Source organism: Miniopterus natalensis, chromosome 2, assembly GCF_054644295.1.
Source record: "Miniopterus natalensis isolate mMinNat1 chromosome 2, mMinNat1.hap1, whole genome shotgun sequence".
Taxonomy (NCBI): Eukaryota; Metazoa; Chordata; class Mammalia; order Chiroptera; family Miniopteridae; genus Miniopterus; species Miniopterus natalensis.
Window position 1 is genome coordinate 136,901,525 of NC_142082.1, and position 20,655 is coordinate 136,922,179.

Sequence of the window (20,655 nt, forward strand, 5' to 3'; positions counted from 1 at the left end):
TGAGTGCCCTGGGGTGGAACCCTCAGCCTCTTTGGGGCTCAGCTTCCCCATGTGTAAAGTGGGGAACTTGGCTGTGAGGACAATGGAAAAGCCCCTTGGGTGTGGTGGCAACCAAGACTCTAGGAAAAGGGTCTCTAGATGAAAGGCCACTCCCCCAACTCCACAGTGCCTGGGAGCATAGGTGTAAGGAAGGTCAGACCTAAGGGGGAACTTACTAATAATTAGGGAAAGAGCAAGAGGAATCTCCTAGACCTTCCTCTGGGCTTAGAGGAGGGGGAGAGGGGAGGACGAGCAGTCATATAATGACTCAACAAGGAATGGGGAGAAGGAAATAACTGTGGTAGGTGGGTGAAGAGAAGGGGAGATGGCTTTGAAACAAAGAGTTCCCTCTGGGGTGGGGGCATTGGAGAGGCTGGATCTCTGCACCCCCACATTTGTCAGCTGGGGAATGGGCTTCCCCGGCCTCACCTGCACATTGCTCCCATTAAGGTGCATCCTTCGGATCATGCTGCCCTGAGTCGTCACATCCGTCCAGTAAATCATCTGCTCTCTGTAGTCAAAGTCCAAGGCAACAGCATTGTTCAGGCCCTGGATTGGGGGGCGGAGACAGGTCTGACTGTAGAGTCAGGAGAGGGGTGACTGGAAAAGTCAGTAAGGTGTGATGACCACGGGCCCAGTACACAGGATTTGGGGCTGTACTGGGTGGGACAGTAGCTCTGGGCCTGGGGGGCAGGTGCAGGGAGGAGGCTGGGTCTGGTACCTGCTTAAGCAGAGTGTAGTTGGAGCCGTCCAGGTTGAGCTTGCGCAGGTAGTACCGGTTGGCAAAGATCAGAAATGGCTCCTCATCTGGAGACACAGGATCCTGGCTCAGCTGCTAGCTAGGGCACATTCTAGCACCCCTGATCCCCAGCCTCTCATGAGCTCTGCTGTTCCAGCCCTCCCTCCATAGCCCCCAGCTGCCTGGGCCATCTCATGCCCTATCTCACCAGTCACAGCCTTGCAGCTGTGGGGGTCGCCACTGCGGGGGGCATAGCCCTCCACACACAGACACTTGTAGCTGCCATGGGTGTTGATGCAGAGCTGGCTGCAGGGGAAGGTGGTGCTACACTCGTCCACATCAGCACACGTGCGGCCATCATCCTTCAGCCGGAAGCCGGGGCGGCAGCGGCACTACAGGCACAGGGAGCCTTGGTTGGGGATGGATAAGCGTCTGGGCCTCCCTAGGAGCTCACAGCCTCCTATCCCTGAACCTGGGGTCAGAAGCCCTCGTGGGTCTCTGGTTCCCTCCACTGGGAAAGCCCAGAATTGCCAGGGGAGGCAGGCAGCACACAGGTACTGAGCCAACTGTGCCAGTGACCTGGCCCTCGCCCCACCAAAACCACTACAGTGAGTTCCCAACGACCACCACATGTGCACATCCACAGGGCAGTGCTCAGGCCTCATCTTAGGTGACCAGTGGGCATCATTGGACAGCTGATCGTGCTCCTTTCCGATGCTTTCTTCACTTGCTATTCTTTAGCCCCAGCTGCTGCCCTTCTCTCAGGGGCCTTGGCCAGCTCCCCACATCTCCCAAGCCCTTGGGGTGGTGGAGCACAGGGTTCAGGTTTGGACTTCCCCTTTTTCATCTACGCTCACTCCATTGGGAATCTGATCCAGACTCGTGGACTTAAATGTCATCTCTATGGTGATAACTCCCAGATTTTGCTCTTGTCCAGCCTCTTCCTTGAACTGCAGACCCAGAAATCGCCCACTTGACATCTACATGCCCCTTGTTCTCTCACAGCCTTTCTCTCATGTGCCAGCAAAACTTGCTGGCTCTACCTTCCAAACAGATGCAGGACCCAGCCAAGCAGAACTCTGCTTTGTTCACTGCTGTGTCCCCACTGCCTAGAACGCTGCCTGGCAGAGTAGGTGCTACATAAGCTGTTACTGAATGAATGAATGAATGAATGAATGAATGAATGAATGAGGGGTGGAGAAAGGAGTTCCCATCAGGCACACCTTGAAGCCAATCTTGAGGTCCTCGCACTCTTGGCTGCAGCCACTGAGCTTTCGGCTGAGACACTCATTGACATGGCAGCCCCGCTCATCTGAGCCATCGCCACAGTCGTCCTGGCCATTGCAAAGCAGTGCCTCGGCTACGCAGCGCCCACTGTTGCACAGGAACTGCGAGGAGGCATAGCACTTGTGCTCTAGGGAGGGGGAGAAGTGGGAGGTCAGAGGGGTCCTGGGAATAGGTGTTGGGGGGCAAGGTGAGAAGGGAGAGTCAGGCATTGGGCCCACCTGGACTAGTGCAGTGCGGGTTCATAGGGGCCTCATCGCTCTGGTCGTGGCAGTCATTTTCACCATCGCACTCCCACTGGCGGGAGCTCAGACAGCGCCCGTTCGCACAGCGGAACTCATTGGGGCCACAAGTCGGATACTCTGGGGGAGGAGGGATGGGGGAGGTTGGTGGCCTGGGCACAGCCTATCCCACTGAGGACAGGGCCTGTTTCCCACCGCAGCCCTGGGCTCACCACACTCAGGGGACTCATCAGAGCCATCAGCGCAGTCACGGTCATGGTCACACACGAAGTGCTTGGGGATGCACTGGCGATTCTGGCACATGAACTCGCGGTCATCACAGGTGCTATTGTACACTGTGGACAAGGTGGACATGGCTCCTCAGCCCCCACCTGACTAAATGCTGACTGTCGCCCCAGATCTTCCTGTGGTCTAAGTGGTAGAGTGGGCAGAGCAGTGGAAAGGGGTCCAGACACCTGAGTTATAGATAGGGCTCTGCCACTAACCACCAGAGTGATCCCTGCAGCACTTCCTCTTCTTGACCTCAGTTTCCCCTTGTGCAAAATGACACTGTGGCTACTTGTTGGCCACTCAACTCCTCACAACCCCTGCCACTCACAGCAGCCGGCTGTGATGCTCTCATCGGCGCCATCAGCACAGTCTTTGTCACCATCGCAGAGCCAGCGATCAGGGACACACACATGGGTGCCTGGGCAGGAGAAGGAGTTGGGGCCGCACGTCTTGCCTTCTGTGGAAGGAACAGGGAACTGCTGAGACTCAGGAGCAGACAGAGCAGGGCTGGGCAGCTGGGTAAGTTTCCCACTGCTGTGCTGTCCCTCCTGCAAGAGGGTGTATGTGTGTGGATGGGTGGGGTGGGGGTCTGTCCCTTCCAGGGCACCTCTCCAACCTGATCCCAGGCCCCTCTCACCACAGTGAGCCGCCTCGTCCGAGCCGTCCCCGCAGTCATCACTACCATCACACAGCCACTGCTTGGAGATGCAGCGATGGTTCTGGCACTCAAACTGGGCCTCTGAGCAGAACTTATCTGGGGCAGTCAAAAGCCACAGTTAGGTGGGGGAGGGGATGGTAGGTCATTCAGCTGGGCAGGCAGGTGGGACAGGGTGGGTGGGAGGGAGACCCACGGTGCCTCTCTGTGGGGGCTCAGCAGGAGCTAGAGAGATGACCCCCCTTCTCTTGAGGGCCTAGGTGGGGGGCCTGGGGTGAAGGCCCTGGGTGCCTCCTCCCAGGAGGGCATTTCTGGGTAGAAGCTGAGACATAGAGAGCCTGGTCAAGGTCTTAGTGGCTATGGGGAAGCCCTGGCCCCTGCAGGTCCTCTAGGCACCCAGCTCCGGTGATGAGATGCTGTGGTCACTCACTGCAGTGGGTCTCATCCTCTCCATGTTCACAGTCATCCTCCTTGTCACACGTCCAGCTCATGGGGATACAGCGCCCACTGGGGCAGGCAAAGTAATTCAGGGGGCATCTGGGGCGTTTCACACCTAGGGGTGAGAGAGGCATGAAGGTCCTGTTCTCCTCGAGCACCCACCGTCCACCGCACACCTGACCACTGTCTGGACCTGGGCAGTCTTGCTCGTCGCTATAGTCCCCGCAGTCATTGGCACCATCGCACACCCAGCTGGGTGCGTAGCAGAGGGAGGTCCGCTCACAGGGCTGGAAGCGTACACCCTTCACCCCCAGGCGGAAGTAGCTGCTGCAGTCGGTGGCGCCTGGTGGGGGATCGGAATGAGGGGTGACACCAGTTCCCTCCAAACACCCTCCCAGACAGCTGCTGGCCATATGGGGCCTTTGTGTGTTTTGGAAAGTTGAACGGTGTCCTTCAAGTGGGGTGTTGTTCACACCTTCCACTAATGGCTCCCTCCCTGAATCCCAGGGGAGCTCAGGCCTGGAGGCAGCGAGCAGGAGTGGGACAGGCAGGCAGTGAAGGGACAGAGGCTGCCCTGTGGGCCAGAGGGAAGACAGAGAGGAATGCCTCGCAGGAGGGAGGGAGTAGCATGGCAGGCTCCAGGGAAGCCCCAGGGAGGGGAACCACTCACTGCAGTTCATCTCGTCTGAGGCATCATCACAGTCCACGAACTGGTTGCAGCGGCTGGAATTCCCAATGCAGGTGCCATCCCGGCAGCGGAACTCGCCCACACTACAGGCTGTCTCTGGAACAGTGCCCACCCAGTACCATCAGGCTAGGTCCTCCCTGTGGGGGCCAGGACAGCCCAGGCCAGAGCTCCTGGCCCAAAGCCTGTCATAGAGTGCTCTGAACCACACCCCTTGAGGTCTGGGGCAAAAAGCTTGGCAAGGTGGGGGTGGGTAGAGGTTGTGGGTCCAAGGCCCGGGCACAGTTCCCACTCACTGTTGCAGGGAATCTCGTCGGAGCCATCCCCACAGTCATCTGCCCCATTGCACCACAGCATGTTGGACACACAGCGCCCGTTGTTGCACTGGCGAAAGGTCTTCTTGCAGCGGCGTGAGTCTGTGGGTGGGGGAGTAGGCCATGAGTCAGCAGCAGCTACAGCGGAGGAGCTGCATCTGCGCCTGATGAGACGTCATGCATTTGTTCCTGTAACAAACTGTGCAGCCCCTGCTATGGGCCTGGCACAGGGCTCACAGTGGTTCTGCCCTCCACCAGCTCCCAAAACTCCTTCTGTGCCATGGAGCTTTTGCTCCTCTCACTCCAGTGCCCTGCCCTGCTGGGGGCTGAGGCTGGTGCCTGGAGGCCAGGGGTCTGGAGGAGGTGGCTCCTTACTGCAGTAGGACGGCTTCTCGTCAGACTTGTCCTTGCAGTGGGAGACGCCGTCACAGGTCAGGCTGAAGTTGATGCACTCGCCATTGGCACACTCGAACTCATCTTGTACTCGGCAAGAGGAATTCGCCGCTGGTGAGGGAGGTGGAGGAGCTTCATGAGCTGGGGCTCTGGGGCCCCAAGCACCCATCTCTCTCCCTGCCTGGAACTGAGGACATCCCCAGTTTCTCCTTGGTGAAAGGTTGGGGGAGCTGGGCTGTTGGAGAGTCTGGGAGGAGTGGGTCCCCAGTGTGCACCCAGGGTGCCCCGCCAGCGCACTCCTCCCTCACTCCGTCTCACCCCGGCAGGTGAGGTCCTCCTGGAGGATGCGGCCCCCTCGGCAGGAGCAGTTGACATGGCCTTGGTGGGTAAGCAGACACAGATCCTGGCAGCCCTCATTGTTGATGCGGCAAGGGGAGAGTTCACCTGAGCCGGGATGGACAGTGGGGCTGAGTGCTCTCTGCTGCGCACAGACAGAATGCCGCACCCACCCCACTCCCACAGCTTCACTGAGCTTCCCAGCACTGCCGTCGCAGGCATGTGATTGGAGGGCTAGGTGGGGAGTGTATGGGGCCTGAGGTGAAGGATGTGCTCTTAGGTGGGGTCATATGGATTCCAGGTGTGCTTTGGGGCAATTCAAGTCTAAGGAGACTTCAGATCATGTGTATAATGGTAAGGGCCCTGGCGCCTGTGTGAGAGGCCTGGGAAAACTGCAGGTCTGAGTGGGGGACATTTAGTCAGCCAGGCCCAGTGTGGGGGTGTCTGTGCACATGACACAGAGGGTTATGCAGGCAGAGTCTGGGCTGAGAATGTGTGATCAGGTTCCAGGGGATATGTGGCCCTGGGTGGGCAGAATGACAAGAGTATGTGCTGGATGTCACAGATTCAGATGAAACCAGAGGAGGTGGTATGAGTGAGTGTGTGTGTGTGTGTGTGTGTGTGTGTGTGCGCGTGTGTGCTGGCAGGATAGCAAGGCTCGTGGAAGCGGCCCCACTCACAGCTGTTGGTGTCATTGGCCACGGCGATGATGCCCATGGGCTGTTGGGGGATGTCCACACGTAGCAGCTTCATGTCACTGCCCACGTACTTGTTGGCTCGCTGCACAGCCCGCCGCACCCAGTCGGTCCAGAAGATGTGCTCCCCGTACACAGCCAACCCGAAGGGGTGCACTGGTTCTGATTTTAGGATCACCTGTAGAAATAGCGCCATCGCTGTCACAGGTATAGCCTGGGCCTCTTGCCCTGACTCCACCCCCTTGCAGCTGGCTCCCTGGCCTAGGCCCTCTTGACAGTCGCAGAACAGGAAGGACCTGTAGAGGCATCTTACTACTTCCCTCACTTAATTGATGAGGAAGTCAAGCCTGTAGGTGAGGGCTGCACAAGGCCACAGCTAAGGGGCAACACCAGGGCCTGGATGGGACTCCTCGGGTCTTCCTGGTTCGTCCCACCATGTGGCCCCCCTTTCTGCTACTCTATGCATGGGCAGTCTCTTCCTTGGCTGACTGGCCATCCCCAACCCCAGCCCCTTCGTGCTACTGTCCCATCCCGCCTGCCCGGGAGACTCACATAGCGGTGGGAGCCATCATACTCGCACCGCTCGATCTTGTCCAGGGTGGCGTCGGAGAAGTAGAGCTTCTCGGCACGGTGGTCTATGGCCAGGCCGTTGGGGGTGCGGATGTCCTTCTCAATGAGAGTCAGGGCATTGGCTCCAGACAGGGCTGCTCGCATGATGCTGGGGTGCTGCTCATTCCAATTGGTCCAGAACATCAGGCTGGGGGAAGAGAGAGCCATAGGGAACAGGAGTCAAAGGCAAGGGGTCGCCATGGAGGGCCCAGGCCAGGGCATGCAGATGACTAGAACCCAGGAGTCAGCCAGGGTGTGAACCAGACCCTAGTCCTAAGGCAAGGTTTGGGCTGCTAAGGCCAAGACAGGCCTGGTGCCTAGGACAGGCCCAGCCGTCAGTCTGTGTGCATATGCTCCTCAGTGTCTGTGGAACAACCATCTGCATTTACTAAGACAGCATAGCCCAGTGAGTCAGGCTCTGGGGTTCCAGTCCTGGCCCCACCACTTACCAGCTACGGGCCTTAGCAGTTACTTAACCTCTCTGTGCCTCCGTTTCCTCCTCTATGAAGTGAGGGTACTACTACCTGTCCCATAGGGTGGTTTGAGGATTAAATGGGTTAGTATTCATCTTAATGACAGCCAGTAAATGCTCTGTATTTCCTATTATTTTATTAATGCTCTCCTCTCCTTGCACCCAGGAGACCCTTGTTGAGTGTCTACTTTGTCCTAGGTGCTAGGCCCTGGTGATGCACGGATCCTGCCCTCAAAAATTTCTTAAGGATCATCGTCTCCATAATTTAAGGCCTTTGCATATTTGGGGTCTGAGCCCCAGCTCTGCCCTTGAATGAGCCTCTTGGCCTGCTCTCAGTAAAGGAGGTGATGGGCAGGCGAGCCACTCCATGTTCCTCTTCCGGGTGGTAAGGTTCCAGAGATAGGTGTGGAAGACCTCAGGGCTAGTCAAGTTCTACAGTGGTGTGAGGGTGTGGTCCCTTACACCACCTGCACTGGACACAATTCTGGGTCCTTTTTCCCAGAGATTCACTCAATCAGGTCTGGAGTGGAGGCGGGGAAGCAGCCATCCCCAGGCCATCCTCATGCACCCTGGAGTTTGAGAACCACCAAGCTGCATAGGAGCCAGTTCTGTTCTCTAGTTTTCTCAGAGGATCTGCCACACCCCTCCCCTAGTACTTCTTTGCACCTCCTCTCTGCCCCTCTGATGTTCTGGTCTCATCTGGCTTATGTTCTCGATTCCTTTGCAACCTCAACCCAGCCTCCTGGGCCATCTTCAGGCCTGCACCTCCCATCCCCCAAGGGAAACTTTTGATCAAGCGTGGGAGGCCCCTTGCAGTCCCTCCCTACTTTGAGCTCTCCCTCCTCTAGCTCTTTCTCGAAGCACTCCCCTGTCTGTTCTGGCCTTCCCTGGCCTTTGATGCCTCCCAATTATTACAACAAATCAGTGCTTCTCGCCAATTTCTTTCCCCAGCTAGGTGGCTTGAATGGGCCCAACTCAAGGTGTCCACACAACAGGTGTTCAGTGAACAATCTTTGCCTGAAGTTTGGAGTCCCAGAAATACAGAGGACTTATTTGCCTTGAACATGGCTCTCTGATGAATGAATCAACTAATCACCAAGCCAGAAGGTCCTCCACAGCTCCCTTTCTGATCCTCCCCTAGGTTCAGGCACCTGAAATATTATTATCCTCATATTACATTGAGGAAACTGAAGCTCAGAGAGGTCCAAGGTCACACAGCAAGGAAATAGCTGAGTCAGGTTAGAGCCAGCCTCTCCTGCACCCCCTGCCTAGGTCTGCTTGGGGCAGTTTCTGCCCCCCTGTGGCCCACCCCTCCGTGTGCCCTGGCAGCTCACTTCTGGCACTCATCCAGAACAAAGGCCCGTGGGTGGTCATCTCCAGACATGGTGATAACTGTCTCACGCTCAAAGGCCCCTGTGCGGGTCTGGTCCACCGTGTGGCGGGTGATGGTGGATGTCGTGTAGCTTGTCCAGTAGAGAGTGTCCCAGGCACGGTGATAGGCCAGACCTTCCACGGAGCCCACATCTATGAGAAGAAAGGAGCAGCCATGGCTTGGGATAGGGCCAGAAAGCAGAGCTGAAGGGACAGCCTAGGGTACCCACTTCCCTGGCATATGTGGGGTTGGAAGAGATGTGTGGGAGCTGGGGGCACAGCCCTCGGTGCCTCCAAACCCTATGGTATCACCCTATTTCCCACCCAAATGACACATAGTCCATCTCCCTGACTCTCTTCCTGCGTCTCCCCACTGCTGAGTAAATTTGACTTTATGTTGCGGTCATACTTCCCTGGAGCTAGAGTTCTGCCATGTTGGATGCAAACTGGATTTCAGTAAATCAGATCCTACTTGGGCTGTACTGTGGAGCTTCCTACTTAAAAAGACCCTGAGCTAGATTGTTTTGTAAACATCTTAAACTCCGGTTAAAGAACTAAGTACGCAGTGAGACACAGCTACCAGTTTTTAAGAGAAAAAGACTCAGGGGTTTTAGTGTCTTCAAGCTGCATGACCAGTGGATGCCAGAAGGCTGTATTAATGGATGCACTGTAGCCTGAACAATGGCCCAAAGGGAGGGAACATTCTGCCAGTCTCTCCTGATCAAGCCAAGATTGCAGAGTATCGAGTTTAGTTTTGGACACTACATTTTTAGACAGACATGTGTACTAGACTATGTGAAGCAGAAAAATTTCCAGAGGAAACTGAAAGGACAGGTCTGTTCTTATCACCACTGTATACCTGGCACCTAGTTTACTATCTGGCAGGTCTTTATGGACAGGATGAATGAATACGTGAACAAATGAATGAGTCACAGGACCTGGGGGTATCCAGCCTGGAGAAGAGAAGACTGTAGTAGAACAAAATACAGTTTTCAAAGAGTTGAAAGGCTGTCCTAGGATGACAGCTCTAGCACCCACTGCCCTTCATGGAGTGGGCACATGTCCTGTGCTGAGTTAAGCTTTCATACCTCCGGTGCCCCTGTCTCTACACAGACAAGAAACCTGAGGCGTGGGGAGCACAGGAAACCTGCCCAAGTGACTAAAATTCTGTGTCTGGGCTTGAACCTGGCCCATCTCTGCAGCCTGGTGCTGAGAGTGCTGGACATACAGAGGAGAGCTGGGGCTATCTGTGCAGCCTGGGGGTGAACCTGGACCAGAGGGGGAAGTGCGAAGGAGCCAACTCTGCCTCCAAAGGAGGAGAAACGTTCCAGTAACTACGAGGGGCACAGTGTGAGTCGCTGGCTGCCTGTCGGGGACACCAAGGCAGGTAGGGTTCAGAAGGGGCAAGAGTGGGCTGGCTGAGGTCTGCCAGCTCTTCTGCCCTGAGTCCATGCTGACCCTCCCCACACCTCACACCCCACACCCCTTCCTAGGAAGACTCAGAATCTGGGCTCACTCTCCACAATGGTGGTCCTCCCCGAGCCATCATCATTGATCTGCTGGATGTTCCCAAAGTGGATGTCACTGAAGAAGATGCGGTTGGGGGTGCCCGGGGAGGTGCCTGCTCGGTAGTCAAAAGCCAGAGCAATGACGTTTTTCATGTGCTTAGGGTCCTCGAAGGCCTGCACGGGCGCATTGAGATTGCGCTCATCCGACAGGTGGATGCTCTTGAGGATGGTGCGCTCCGAGTAGAGCAGGTAGCCAGCATACTCGCGGCACGATGCCCCGTCTTCAGCCAGCATGCCGTGGGCACAGGCACAGGCCCGCTGTCCACCGCCCCGGTACAGACACAGCTGCTGGCACCCTCCGTTGGCCACTGCACACACATTGGTGCCTGCGGGGAGGGTGCAGGGGAAGGAGGTTACAGAGGACAGGGCCTGCCTTGGGGAAAAACTCACCTGTGCCTCTGTCATCTCAGCTGAGGTGGAAACTGGTTGGCACCCTGCCCTGCCTCAGTATCCTCCGTTCAGACAACCTCCCGGCTAGCACCAGCTCAGTCCTAGAGCTCCTCAGCCCCTGCTCACCAACCTTGGGTCTCTGGGACCACTGGAAAGTGATCCTTTGGGTCTTCTTTCCCAGCCCCCCTCACTCTGGGTTCTTGGGGGTACGCACTCTCAGGCCAGGGCCCCTTCAGCCTCTCCCACCAAGCTCAGAACCTGGCCTCACCTTTCTGCCGGTCCCGGTTGAAGACCTTGATGTCTTTGAGCTGGACACCGATGCCTGTTCGCAGGGGCACAGAGTCGGTGGCATTGTCTTTGCTCCCACGCTTGATGGAGCCGTTGGCGTGAGTCCTGGAAAAAGGGAAGGGACATGAACAAGGGAAAGAGGTCAAGTGGGCGTAGGAGGGAGGGAACAGATGGCCGAGGAGAAGGCCAGGATGGAAGTGCTCACCTGTCACTCCAGTAGATGAAATCCTCAAACACAGACACTGAGAACATGTCCATGTTGTTGCTGGACAGAACCACCTCACGGTTCTCACCTGTCTCCAGGTCAATCCGCTCGATCTTGTCTGTCCGGGCGTCACACCAGTACAGCTTCCCATCCTACAGGCCAGAGGCATCCACCTCACCTCCAGGGCCCCATGCTCCCGTCAGCCCCCGCCCCTGCCCAACTCCTCCAGACTCTCACATCTTTCTCCTCCTTCCTCCATCTCTTTCCACTCTCCGACCTGCTGATCTGCCGACTTCCAGGGTTCAATCTAGTCCCCACTTATGAGTAGCCCTCCCCACTATCTCTGGGGTTGCAGGAGTCCTACTCTGGGTGGAGACTGGGCCAGAAGACCCCATGACTCCCTGTGTCCATAGCTTCCTACCAAATAGGGGGCCATTACAGGGAGACTCACAGGAGGCAGGGCATGAGATAAGGGGAGCTTCCCCCAGAGCACGGGGTCTACCCCCTCAACCCCTGGGCCAAGCCTGCATACAAACCTGATAGTCCACTGAGATGCCGTTAGGCCAGCTGATGCTGACGTTAACCAGCACCACTCGCTCAGTGCCATCCAGCCGAGACCGCTCAATACGTGGGTACTGGCCCCACTCAGTCCAGAACAAGTACCTGTAGGATAAGATGCATGTGGGGCTCAGTTCCCAGAACACGGAGGAGAGAGGGCCTTGTCAGTGTGGGCTGTGGCCAGAGTGACTGGGCCAGACCGGAGTCAGGAATGGGGAATGGCCAGCCTGTCCATCTCCTCTCACCCCTTCTCCGGGTGGACAGTGATGGCCCGGGGCTTGTCCAGACCCTGGGAGATGACCACATAGCGGAAAGAGCCATTGAGCCGGGCGACCTCGATGACATCAAAGCCCTGGTCTGTCCAGTAGATGTTGCCTGAGGAAGGAGGAGGTAGCACTCAGGGAGTGGGCGAGTGGGTGGGAACACAGGTACTAGGTACCCTCCCAGCCTCCAGATACCCCGGCTGCTCCCTTATCTGTTCCTGCCTGCCCCTTTTCCTCAGACCCCTCCTTCTGAGACCCCAGTTCCCCCATTCTCCACCTCACATGGAGCCCGAACCCTGCCATGGCTCACCTGCAATCCAGTCCACGGCGATGCCCTCCACGCGGCCAATGCCATTGGTCACCACATCCTCACGCCACGTCTGATCTCGCTTAGCCCGGCTGATAGTGCTTAGGCCCATGTCCACCCAGTAAATGGTGTCATTTTCTAGAGATGGAAAAGCCAACATGAGGATGCCAAACAAGGCAGGGCCAAGGTGGGGGGTCAAAATCATATGGGGTCAAGATAGAGGTGAGTGCTGGGGGGCTTGGAAGGGGAGACAGGGACGGGTAGGGGCAGCTGTGTGTAAGTGCCTCTCCCTCCAGCTGAGGTGAGGCAGCCTGACACTGGACTCCCAGAGCACCCACCTCCAAAGGTCATGCCCCACTACCTCTTGCCATCAAATGGCTCACCAGCATGGAAGTCAATGCCGACAGCCAGGGAAGTCCCGGACACTGGAACCAGGGCATCTGACTTGTCATTGGGATCCAGGGGGATTCCTCGGATTCCCTCATGCACAGAGTACAGGAGAAAGGAGCCCACACCTGAAACACAAAAACACTTCAGGCCTGAGCCTTGCTGACACCCTTTTAAACTTGGCTTCTCTCACCCTCAAACCTGCTTTTCTCTGCATCCCTTTTTTAAAAGAAATCTGTTTTTATTGATTTCAGAGAGAGGAAAGGAGAGGGAGATAGAAATATCAATGATGAAAGAGTCATTGATCGGCTGCCTCCTGCACGCTCCCTACTGGAGATTGAGCTCGAAACCCAGGCATGTGTCCTGACAGGGAATTAAACCGTGACCTCCTGGTTCATAGGTTGACGCTCAACCACGGAGCCACACTGGCCAGGCTCTGCATCCGTTTTGATATTTTCCCCCAGCTTTCACGATTTCCTCCTTATCACACATACATACATACGCCCTAGCCTGGGAGGCCAGCTCTCTGGAAGTGAGGAAAGAAACACACTCTGGGGAACTACCTGAAAGACCTCTAGCCCCCCCACTAGAGGGCAGCAGAGGCCTGGATTTCTCTCCCTGTGCTCTGTTCTCCAGGCCCATTTCCTTCAATACAACCCTGCAGCCCCAAAGGCCATTGCCGAGAACCATTGCATGTATGACTCCCAAATTTAGATCTCTGCCTCAGTTTACTCTTTGTCCTCCCCTCTCTCTAACACCTGAAACTCAACATTCAAACTTCAAACACTAGAGTCTTCTCTTGAAAAATTTTCAGTCAGATTAGCATATTAAAGGCTCTAAGCCTGGCCAGCTTGGCTCAGTGGTTGAGCATCGACCTAGGATCCAGGAGCTCACGGTTTGATTCCTGGTCAGGGCACATCCCCGGGTTTCAGGCTTGATACCCAGTGCAGGGCACACAGGGGGCAGCAGATCAATGACTCTCTCATCATTGATGTTTCTATCTCTCTCTCCACCTCTCCTTTCCTCCCTCTGAAATCAATAGATATATTTTTTAAAAAAAGGATCTAAGATGTTCTGCAGCAAAAACCCCCAAAATAAACAAACACTTAAACTTTATTCACTCCAGTGTTGATTTCTGTAACATTTACCCACATCAAAGAGGGAAGTGCCCAGGAGTGCACTTTGGGGAAATGCTGTCCCATGGCACAGGCTCGTAAATCAGTCACCAAATTCTTGTGAAATGTCTCTGACTTTCATCCCTTCTCTTCAGCCCCAACCTAGGCCCCATCTCCTAACACTGGGATTACTCTAACAGCCTCCTGACTGGTCTAACTGCCTTGGTTCCCCCCTTACCATCCCCCATCAGCCGGCTCAATGTCGCCAGGTTAATCTGCCCCAAACACCACTTCCCAGGCACTCTGGCTGAGAACATGGCCCTGCCCTATCTCACAACCTATCATCATGACTCCCCCACACTCTGCCCACCACTTGGGCTTGGCACCTTAGGGCCCCTGAGCACCCTCCGGTTGCTCTGGACCCCGTGCCTTGCATATTGTCCCTCTTTTGAGTCACACACTCAAATCCTACTTGTCCTATAAAATCTAGCTCACATACCCTAGCTAGTTTGGCTGAGTGGTTAGAGCGTTTGCCCGTGGACTGAAGTCCCGGGTTCAATTCTGGCCAAGGGCACGTACCTCAGCTGCAGGCTCAATCCCCAGCCCCAGTTGGCACTCAAGCAGGAGGCAGCCAGTCAATGTGTCTCTCTCACATAGATGTTTCTCTCTCTCTCTCTCTCTCTCCCCCTTCCACTCTCTGAAAAGCAATGGAAAAAATATCCTCGAGTGAGGATTGAAAAAACACACACAAACAAACCCCAAAAACCTAGCTCACAGCACAACTATTCCATGAAGCTGGCCCTGGCACTGTCTGTTTTTATTTAAATCCTCATCTGAGGATATGTTTATTGATTTGTGCAGAGAGGAAGGGAGAGTGATATATAGGGAGAAACATCGATGTGAGAGAGAAACGTCAGTTGCTTCCCATACACACCCTAACTGGGGATTGAACCTGCAGCCTGGGTGTGTGCCCTGACAATGAATCGAGCCTGCAACCTTTTTGGTGTACAGGATAATGCTACAACCAACTGAGCCACCTGGCCAGGACAGCACTGCCTTTTGACATCTGTTTCTCCAAAATCCTACTGAAGTCAGAGCCACTAGTCCAGTTTCCCTTACATGTTAGCCCCCTTTCTGGTTAAGGCTGCAGAGCCCAGGGACAGGGACTTATGTCCCCTTGCTTCCCCCACAGCACATAGCACAGAGGGGCTTACTAAGCATCCAACTCTGAAGGCCCTTAAAAATACATGATGAATGCTGTCCTCTTGCCAAGGTAAAGACAGGAAGGTGGAGCTATAGGGTAGGACAGGTCAGGGTTGGAGACCTGGGTCAAAGCGGGGAGGAGAGGTGGGGGCACTGACCCTCACAGGCCTGCTGGCCACTCCGGAGGCTATAGCCAGCTGTGCACATGCAGGAGCGGGTCGATTCTGACGTGGGCAGGCAGAGCTGGGAGCAGTCCCCATTGTTGACACTGCAGGGGTTGGTGACCTCATGCCCTGGGGAAGGAGGTGGGAGACAGAGAAAAAGGGTTAGTAGCCCTCCTTGGGACCTCAGTGTCAGGCTCATGCTGCTCAGGGATAGGATAGTCACTGTTTTCACCCTGGACCTGGTGGGGGTCACCACTCAACTCAGCTCTCAGGTCATCTGCCCCTGGCCCAGTGACCAGGGTGGCTGTGAGCCTATACGGTGCCTCAGTGAGAATTAAAAAGGGTAACCCCTTTGGGTGGTGAGAGGAACCCACTCCCTTTCATTCCCATTCACTCGCTGGCCAGAGGTTCCTGCAGCCCTGACCTCTGTGATCCCCATCCCGCCTCACCCGCCCTGAAGCCCTGTCTCACCCAGCTGAATGGTCTCGTCATAGACCTTCATGTGCATCACTAGGGTGGTGCTGTTCCTCAGGACCACGGACCCCGAGCCATCGGCCTTGTTGCACGTGCCCATCTTCTCCGACACCTGATCTGCCCACCACAGCTTGTCCCCTGGTGCAACAGGAGGGGATGATACCCTCAGGAAGGCCCTCCCCACCAGCTCTCCTGAAGGGCCTGGCAGTGTGGGCAGGCTGCCCGCAGGCCAGCACCCGTGTCCCCAGCTAGTCCAGCTTGGCTGGCTCTGCTCCTGTCGCTGCTCCCACCCAGAGGCCCTCACCCATAATGGCCAGGGCTGTGGCCTTGCCCAGCTGGTTCCGCATGGCATCGATGATCTCAAGGCCACTCCCGTCTAGATTGCAGCGGTTAATGGTGTGGTTCCCGGAGCTGATCCAGTAGAGTTTGCTTTCAGGGAAATCAATAGCCAGGCCTGGAAGAGGGGTATGTGGGGTGTCACCGCCGGAGAGCCTGACACTAAGGCTAAGGTCCCAGAACCTGACCCAGCTGGGCTGCCAACCTCCAGGGATATGTAAAGTGTGTGTGGTTTTGTGTGTGGGGGGGGGTGGTGAGGATAAACACTAAGCTGGGAGTTTGGGGAGACAGAGGAGCAACTGGGGAACCCTGAGAGCATGTCTTGGTTGAGGAATTAGGGAAGGCTGCAGGGAAGGCAGGACAAGCTCATACCCACTGGGCCCCTCTGGCCACTGAAGAGCAGGGTACGGTTGGTGCCGTCCATATTGGCCATGCTGATGTTGTCACCATCGGTCCAGTAGAGCTTCCTGGGGGGGAGAGGTACAGGGAGGGGGTGCTCAGAGTCCTCTTCTTCCCCCACCCACATCTCACGCTCCCTAACCCAGACCCTGGACTGACCCACGATGGGGGTGGACAACCAGGCCGTGGGGCTGCTCCAGGCCCTGCACCACTGCATTCTTGAAGGAGCCGTCCAGCCGGGCCACATTAATCTGCTTCTTGTTGGTGTCGTAGCTTGTCCAGAACAGGTTCCGGGACACCCAGTCTACAGCCAGCCCATGGGCATTTGGCAAGTCTGGGGACACAGTGGGGAGGTGGTGGTTGGGGGTTTGCAGGGCAAAGGTTGGGAGATAGGGGCAGCTGGTTTCTGTGGGGAATAGGGATCAGGAAACCAGGCTGAAGTACTTCGAGGAACCCAGGGGGACAGGGAGTGAGCACTGGGGACCAAGGTAGGGAATAAGGGCTGGGTGGGGGGTGCCTGTGCCCATGGGGGTTGGCAGGGTCCACACAAAACCTGCAGAGACGACGGTCTCCACGCCTGTGCCGTTGATGAAGGCCCTTTTGATGGCCTGTGTCCGCACGTCGGACCAGTATACACGCTGCTCGCGGGCATCATAGTCCAGCACCGTGACATTGTCGATATCAGGCACCGTGAAGGAGATGATGTAGTTGTAGTAGGGGGCATCCAGGTCCACTCCACGGATTTCCATCTGACGTGCATACAGCAGGAACTTCTTAAACTCTGTGGGGCACGGGGTAGGTCACTGAGGGCAGCCCCTGACTCTGTGCTTCCCACCCACCCACTGGGATTAGGGTACCTCCTTCTCCTTCCTTCTGTTTGTTGCTGGCCCTTAGTTATCAAGAAGAAGCGCTTCCACTGGGTGTAACCTCCCTGCTGTAGTCACAGCCTCGTCTTATGGAGGCTGTCCCTGGAGCCTCCCCCATCAGGTCCCTCCTGACAGCATTGTCTACCTTCAATTACAATGGGGAGCCATCTGGGTGCTGACACCCTCCCCTGCAGCCTCAGCTTACCACCGGCTCTGGAGGAAGGGGCCTCCTACCATAGCAGGTGGTGTTGTCCTTGTGGAGTTTCATGAGGTGGGGACAGGCACAGGAGACTGTCCGGTTATAGTTGATAAGACACAGGTGGGAGCAGGGGCCACGGCCCCCATTAGCCTCACAGGGGTTGGGAGCTAGTGGGAGGGAAGAGAGAAGAGCATCTTGTGACCTGCTGGCCCCTCCATGGCCTTTCTCACCTGAAGCCCCCCTCATCCTCCCTATTCCAGCACCGCCTATTGCCAGCCCTTCTCTGTCAGCAGGCTTCCATCCAGCACCAGCCCCCCATGTCCCCACTGCCCCCTCCTCTCTTAGGGCCTCTAACAAGGCTGCTGGCTCTTACCCATGGGCTGCCGGGAGGGGTGGTACACCTGCAGGTCAAAGGGCTGGGTGTTGGTCCTCTGTACCACAGTGACATTGTGGCCGGTCCACTTGTTGGCCTTGGCCAACGTGTTTGTGCGCCAGTCCGTCCAATACACCTCCCCCCCATACAGCGTCACTGCAAACGGGTGCGACAGGAACTCGTGTCCCCGAAGCACCTCCATGTGGCCGGAGCCGTCGTAACGGGCTGAGTAGATGGCATCTGACCTGAGAGTATGGCCCGGGCAGAGTGAGGGTGGCGGCTGGGGCCACAGTTTCAGAGCACCCTGCCCAGGGTGGCCCTCCCAGGCCCTGGCCCACAGCCCCCACCTCCGCACACTGGAGCATCCCTTCTCCCAACTGTGCTGCCCAGAGAAGGCAGGCAGAATGACCAAGCATCGGGGACCACATGGTGCCAGGTCCAGTATCTTAGATCTCAGTTACCAACTCCCTTATCCCCATCACTTCTCCTCAAGGCAGCCATTAGCACACAGGACTTTGGTGAAGGTTAGAAAAAGGCAGCCCCTCTACAGAGACCAATTAGAGAAAGTTCCCCCTTCCCCTGGGCAGACAGAGGCTCCCAGTAGAGTGCACAGATCTGTGAGGAAAGGAGGTTGTATTTTGGCCTTCAGCCAGCCACTCAGAGCAGGGAGACAGCTCACCTCCAGCCTCTTTTATGCACACCTGTCCTTTAGCCCAGCCTCTCCCCTCACAGCAGTTCTCCTGCTGGGCCCAGCCCTTGGCCACCCTGGTTCTGGATCTAACCCCCCCCCACCAGGCCTTCTTACCACCCTCTTTATTGCCAAGTCCTGAGACCCTGGCCCACCCTGGCCCCGGAGGGAAGGGGGAGGTGGATGCCTCTCAGCGGTGGTGGAGGGCACTGACCTGGCATCAATCCAGAGGATGCGCTTCTCCAGGTAGTCCACGGTGAGCCCATTGGGCCAGCCACCTGAGCCTGTTTCCCGGTGGATGGTGCGGCGCCCAGCCCCACTCATGGAGGCTGCTTCAATTCTGGGCAGGCTGGCATCCCAGTCTGTCCAAAACAGGATCCTGGGAAGTGGGAAGGGGGTCAGGAGGGACAAGGTCAGAGGCCTGGGGGAAGGGGCTGTGGTAAGACCCTAGGTAAAGGGTTGAGGGGGTTGAGTAGAATTAAGGAGATGGGTGTCTCTGGCCAGGCTGAACGAGGCTTTCGGGGACCAGGGGACCAGAACAGGGCTAGGCAGGGTCCTCACCCATCCCGGGGATCCAGTGCAATCGCTCTTGGGTGCTCAATGTCACCAGCCAGCAGGGTGGTCCGAAGGGTCCCATCTAGCTTGGCCACCTCAATCTGGTCCAGGTTACTCTCAACCCAGTAAATGTTGCCTGCAATCCAGTCTACAGCCAGGCCCTCAGGTGTGGCCAGGCCATACTGAATCACTACCTCGAAACTGGTCAAGGCTGGAGAAGAGAGGGTAGTGGGAAGTTAGAGACATGGAGACATCCTAGGAACATTCGATGACCCACCCTCAACCTTCACACCTCTGATGAGCCCCAGATTCAACTGGGGTTCCCAGAACCCCACTCTCATCTAGGCCCCCACCACCAGGAGGTCAAGTGGGAGAGAAGCCTGGCTTCCAGACTCTGGAGGAAGGGGTCGTGGCTACCATCTTCTGCCTGTAGCTCTCTTGAAGGTTATCCCATGGGAGGAGGTCTGAGCAGAGGGTGGAGGTTTTTAGGGGACAGACCTAGACCCAATATGAGAAGGAAAGAACTTTCTAGAAGTCACACCACAGACTGCCTTGGAGATTTTCTCATGGACCTCATATATATATGAACCTCATTATTTTAAAAACTATCGTGTAGTGTGAATACAATCCCAGTCTACTCAGCCATCCCGTCGTTGGTGGATATTTGGCATCTGAGGTGGTTCCAAGTTTTCTCTACTACAAACGAGACAGACTCCTATAGTAAGATGTGTTGCCTTTAAGCCAGCTTAGATGTCACCTTTGACTATCCAATTTAAAATGTCAATCCCCTTCTCCCTACCCTTCTTGCCTCCTTTCTTTTGATCCACAGCAATACCCTCCTCTATCACATCCACAGTGTACTCATTGGCTTTTTTTACCGCTAATGTTCCCACTGGCACGGAAGCTCCATGAGGGCAGACATTCTGGCCCGTTTTGATCACTGCTTCCTCCCAGAGTCCAGTGGGTATGGCAGGTGCTCAAAATGTGTGTTGACTGAGTGAAAGAAGTTTGTGATGGGTCAGGCTGCTTTGAGACAGAAGCAGAGTTCAGGTACCCCACTCCTAAATGACTCTTCTACTTTTAAGCCTGTAATTCTAGGATTTGGGGAACTGAGTTCCAGGCCCTTTCAAAGAAAGGCTGATCATTTTGTTAATTATCAGGCTGGCAGCTCTGCTGACGATAATTATGGGGTGTCAGGCACTGAGACCCACAGCAAAATCTAACCCAATTAACAAGAGTGTGGGGGATGGGGGAGCTAAGGCCTCTGCTTTGGGTGGAGCACCCAAGTGTCCCTTCTGTGAGCACTTCACCACGCATCAGTCTGGTCACCTCCATTGTCCAGCAGCTTTCCGCGGTAGATCTTGTCCTCCACCACGTCAGTCCAGTAGAGGGCACTCTGGCTGAGGTGGAAATCCAGGGCGATGGTGTTACGAAGGCCAGGCACAAGGACACTGTAGTCCCCTTTGTGAAGGTCAATGCGACGGATTTCATGGCGATTGGAGAAGATGATGAACGGCTTGAAGGGGTCTGAGGAGGGTTGCAATAGGGTTCAGCAAGAGGCCTTCTGCCTCTGTGCCACCCTGTCCAGGGTGTGGATGAAAGAGGGGCCACATACTAAACCTGACAAGCTCAGAGGAGGCCAGCATGCCTGGCCAGACAAACTCAGAAACTGAAAATAACCACACAAGATGGTCTTAGCATAAAAATTCCTAAGTAAAAAAACAAAACGAGTCATAGCAAGTAGTCACTCCTATGCCTGTAGCTTCCTTGATAAA

The 20,655-nt window shown here is 55.9% G+C and overlaps 1 protein-coding gene across 1 annotated transcript in view; it reads right to left on the reverse strand.

Moving 5' to 3' along the window:
• LRP1 (LDL receptor related protein 1) overlaps nucleotides 1-20,655 on the reverse strand; it is a 78,274-nt gene that overhangs the window by 14,249 nt on the left and 43,370 nt on the right. Inside the window, exons 24-58 of the mRNA XM_016224470.2 lie at nucleotides 20,210-20,407; nucleotides 18,887-19,091; nucleotides 18,540-18,704; nucleotides 17,638-17,882; nucleotides 17,300-17,431; nucleotides 16,753-16,980; nucleotides 16,359-16,533; nucleotides 16,173-16,267; nucleotides 15,769-15,918; nucleotides 15,462-15,602; nucleotides 14,985-15,119; nucleotides 12,505-12,636; nucleotides 12,125-12,259; nucleotides 11,797-11,926; nucleotides 11,530-11,656; nucleotides 10,994-11,145; nucleotides 10,769-10,893; nucleotides 10,059-10,436; nucleotides 8,506-8,695; nucleotides 6,643-6,847; nucleotides 6,076-6,268; nucleotides 5,378-5,503; nucleotides 5,042-5,170; nucleotides 4,649-4,768; nucleotides 4,338-4,451; nucleotides 3,861-4,010; nucleotides 3,660-3,782; nucleotides 3,212-3,328; nucleotides 2,903-3,031; nucleotides 2,517-2,639; nucleotides 2,284-2,424; nucleotides 2,002-2,192; nucleotides 987-1,170; nucleotides 761-846; nucleotides 469-588 (exon numbers count right to left, since the gene is read on the reverse strand). Of these exons, the coding sequence (XP_016079956.2) occupies nucleotides 469-588; nucleotides 761-846; nucleotides 987-1,170; nucleotides 2,002-2,192; nucleotides 2,284-2,424; nucleotides 2,517-2,639; nucleotides 2,903-3,031; nucleotides 3,212-3,328; nucleotides 3,660-3,782; nucleotides 3,861-4,010; nucleotides 4,338-4,451; nucleotides 4,649-4,768; nucleotides 5,042-5,170; nucleotides 5,378-5,503; nucleotides 6,076-6,268; nucleotides 6,643-6,847; nucleotides 8,506-8,695; nucleotides 10,059-10,436; nucleotides 10,769-10,893; nucleotides 10,994-11,145; nucleotides 11,530-11,656; nucleotides 11,797-11,926; nucleotides 12,125-12,259; nucleotides 12,505-12,636; nucleotides 14,985-15,119; nucleotides 15,462-15,602; nucleotides 15,769-15,918; nucleotides 16,173-16,267; nucleotides 16,359-16,533; nucleotides 16,753-16,980; nucleotides 17,300-17,431; nucleotides 17,638-17,882; nucleotides 18,540-18,704; nucleotides 18,887-19,091; nucleotides 20,210-20,407 (5,489 nt within the window). The remainder of the gene's footprint in view (nucleotides 1-468; nucleotides 589-760; nucleotides 847-986; nucleotides 1,171-2,001; nucleotides 2,193-2,283; nucleotides 2,425-2,516; nucleotides 2,640-2,902; nucleotides 3,032-3,211; nucleotides 3,329-3,659; nucleotides 3,783-3,860; nucleotides 4,011-4,337; nucleotides 4,452-4,648; nucleotides 4,769-5,041; nucleotides 5,171-5,377; nucleotides 5,504-6,075; nucleotides 6,269-6,642; nucleotides 6,848-8,505; nucleotides 8,696-10,058; nucleotides 10,437-10,768; nucleotides 10,894-10,993; nucleotides 11,146-11,529; nucleotides 11,657-11,796; nucleotides 11,927-12,124; nucleotides 12,260-12,504; nucleotides 12,637-14,984; nucleotides 15,120-15,461; nucleotides 15,603-15,768; nucleotides 15,919-16,172; nucleotides 16,268-16,358; nucleotides 16,534-16,752; nucleotides 16,981-17,299; nucleotides 17,432-17,637; nucleotides 17,883-18,539; nucleotides 18,705-18,886; nucleotides 19,092-20,209; nucleotides 20,408-20,655) is intronic.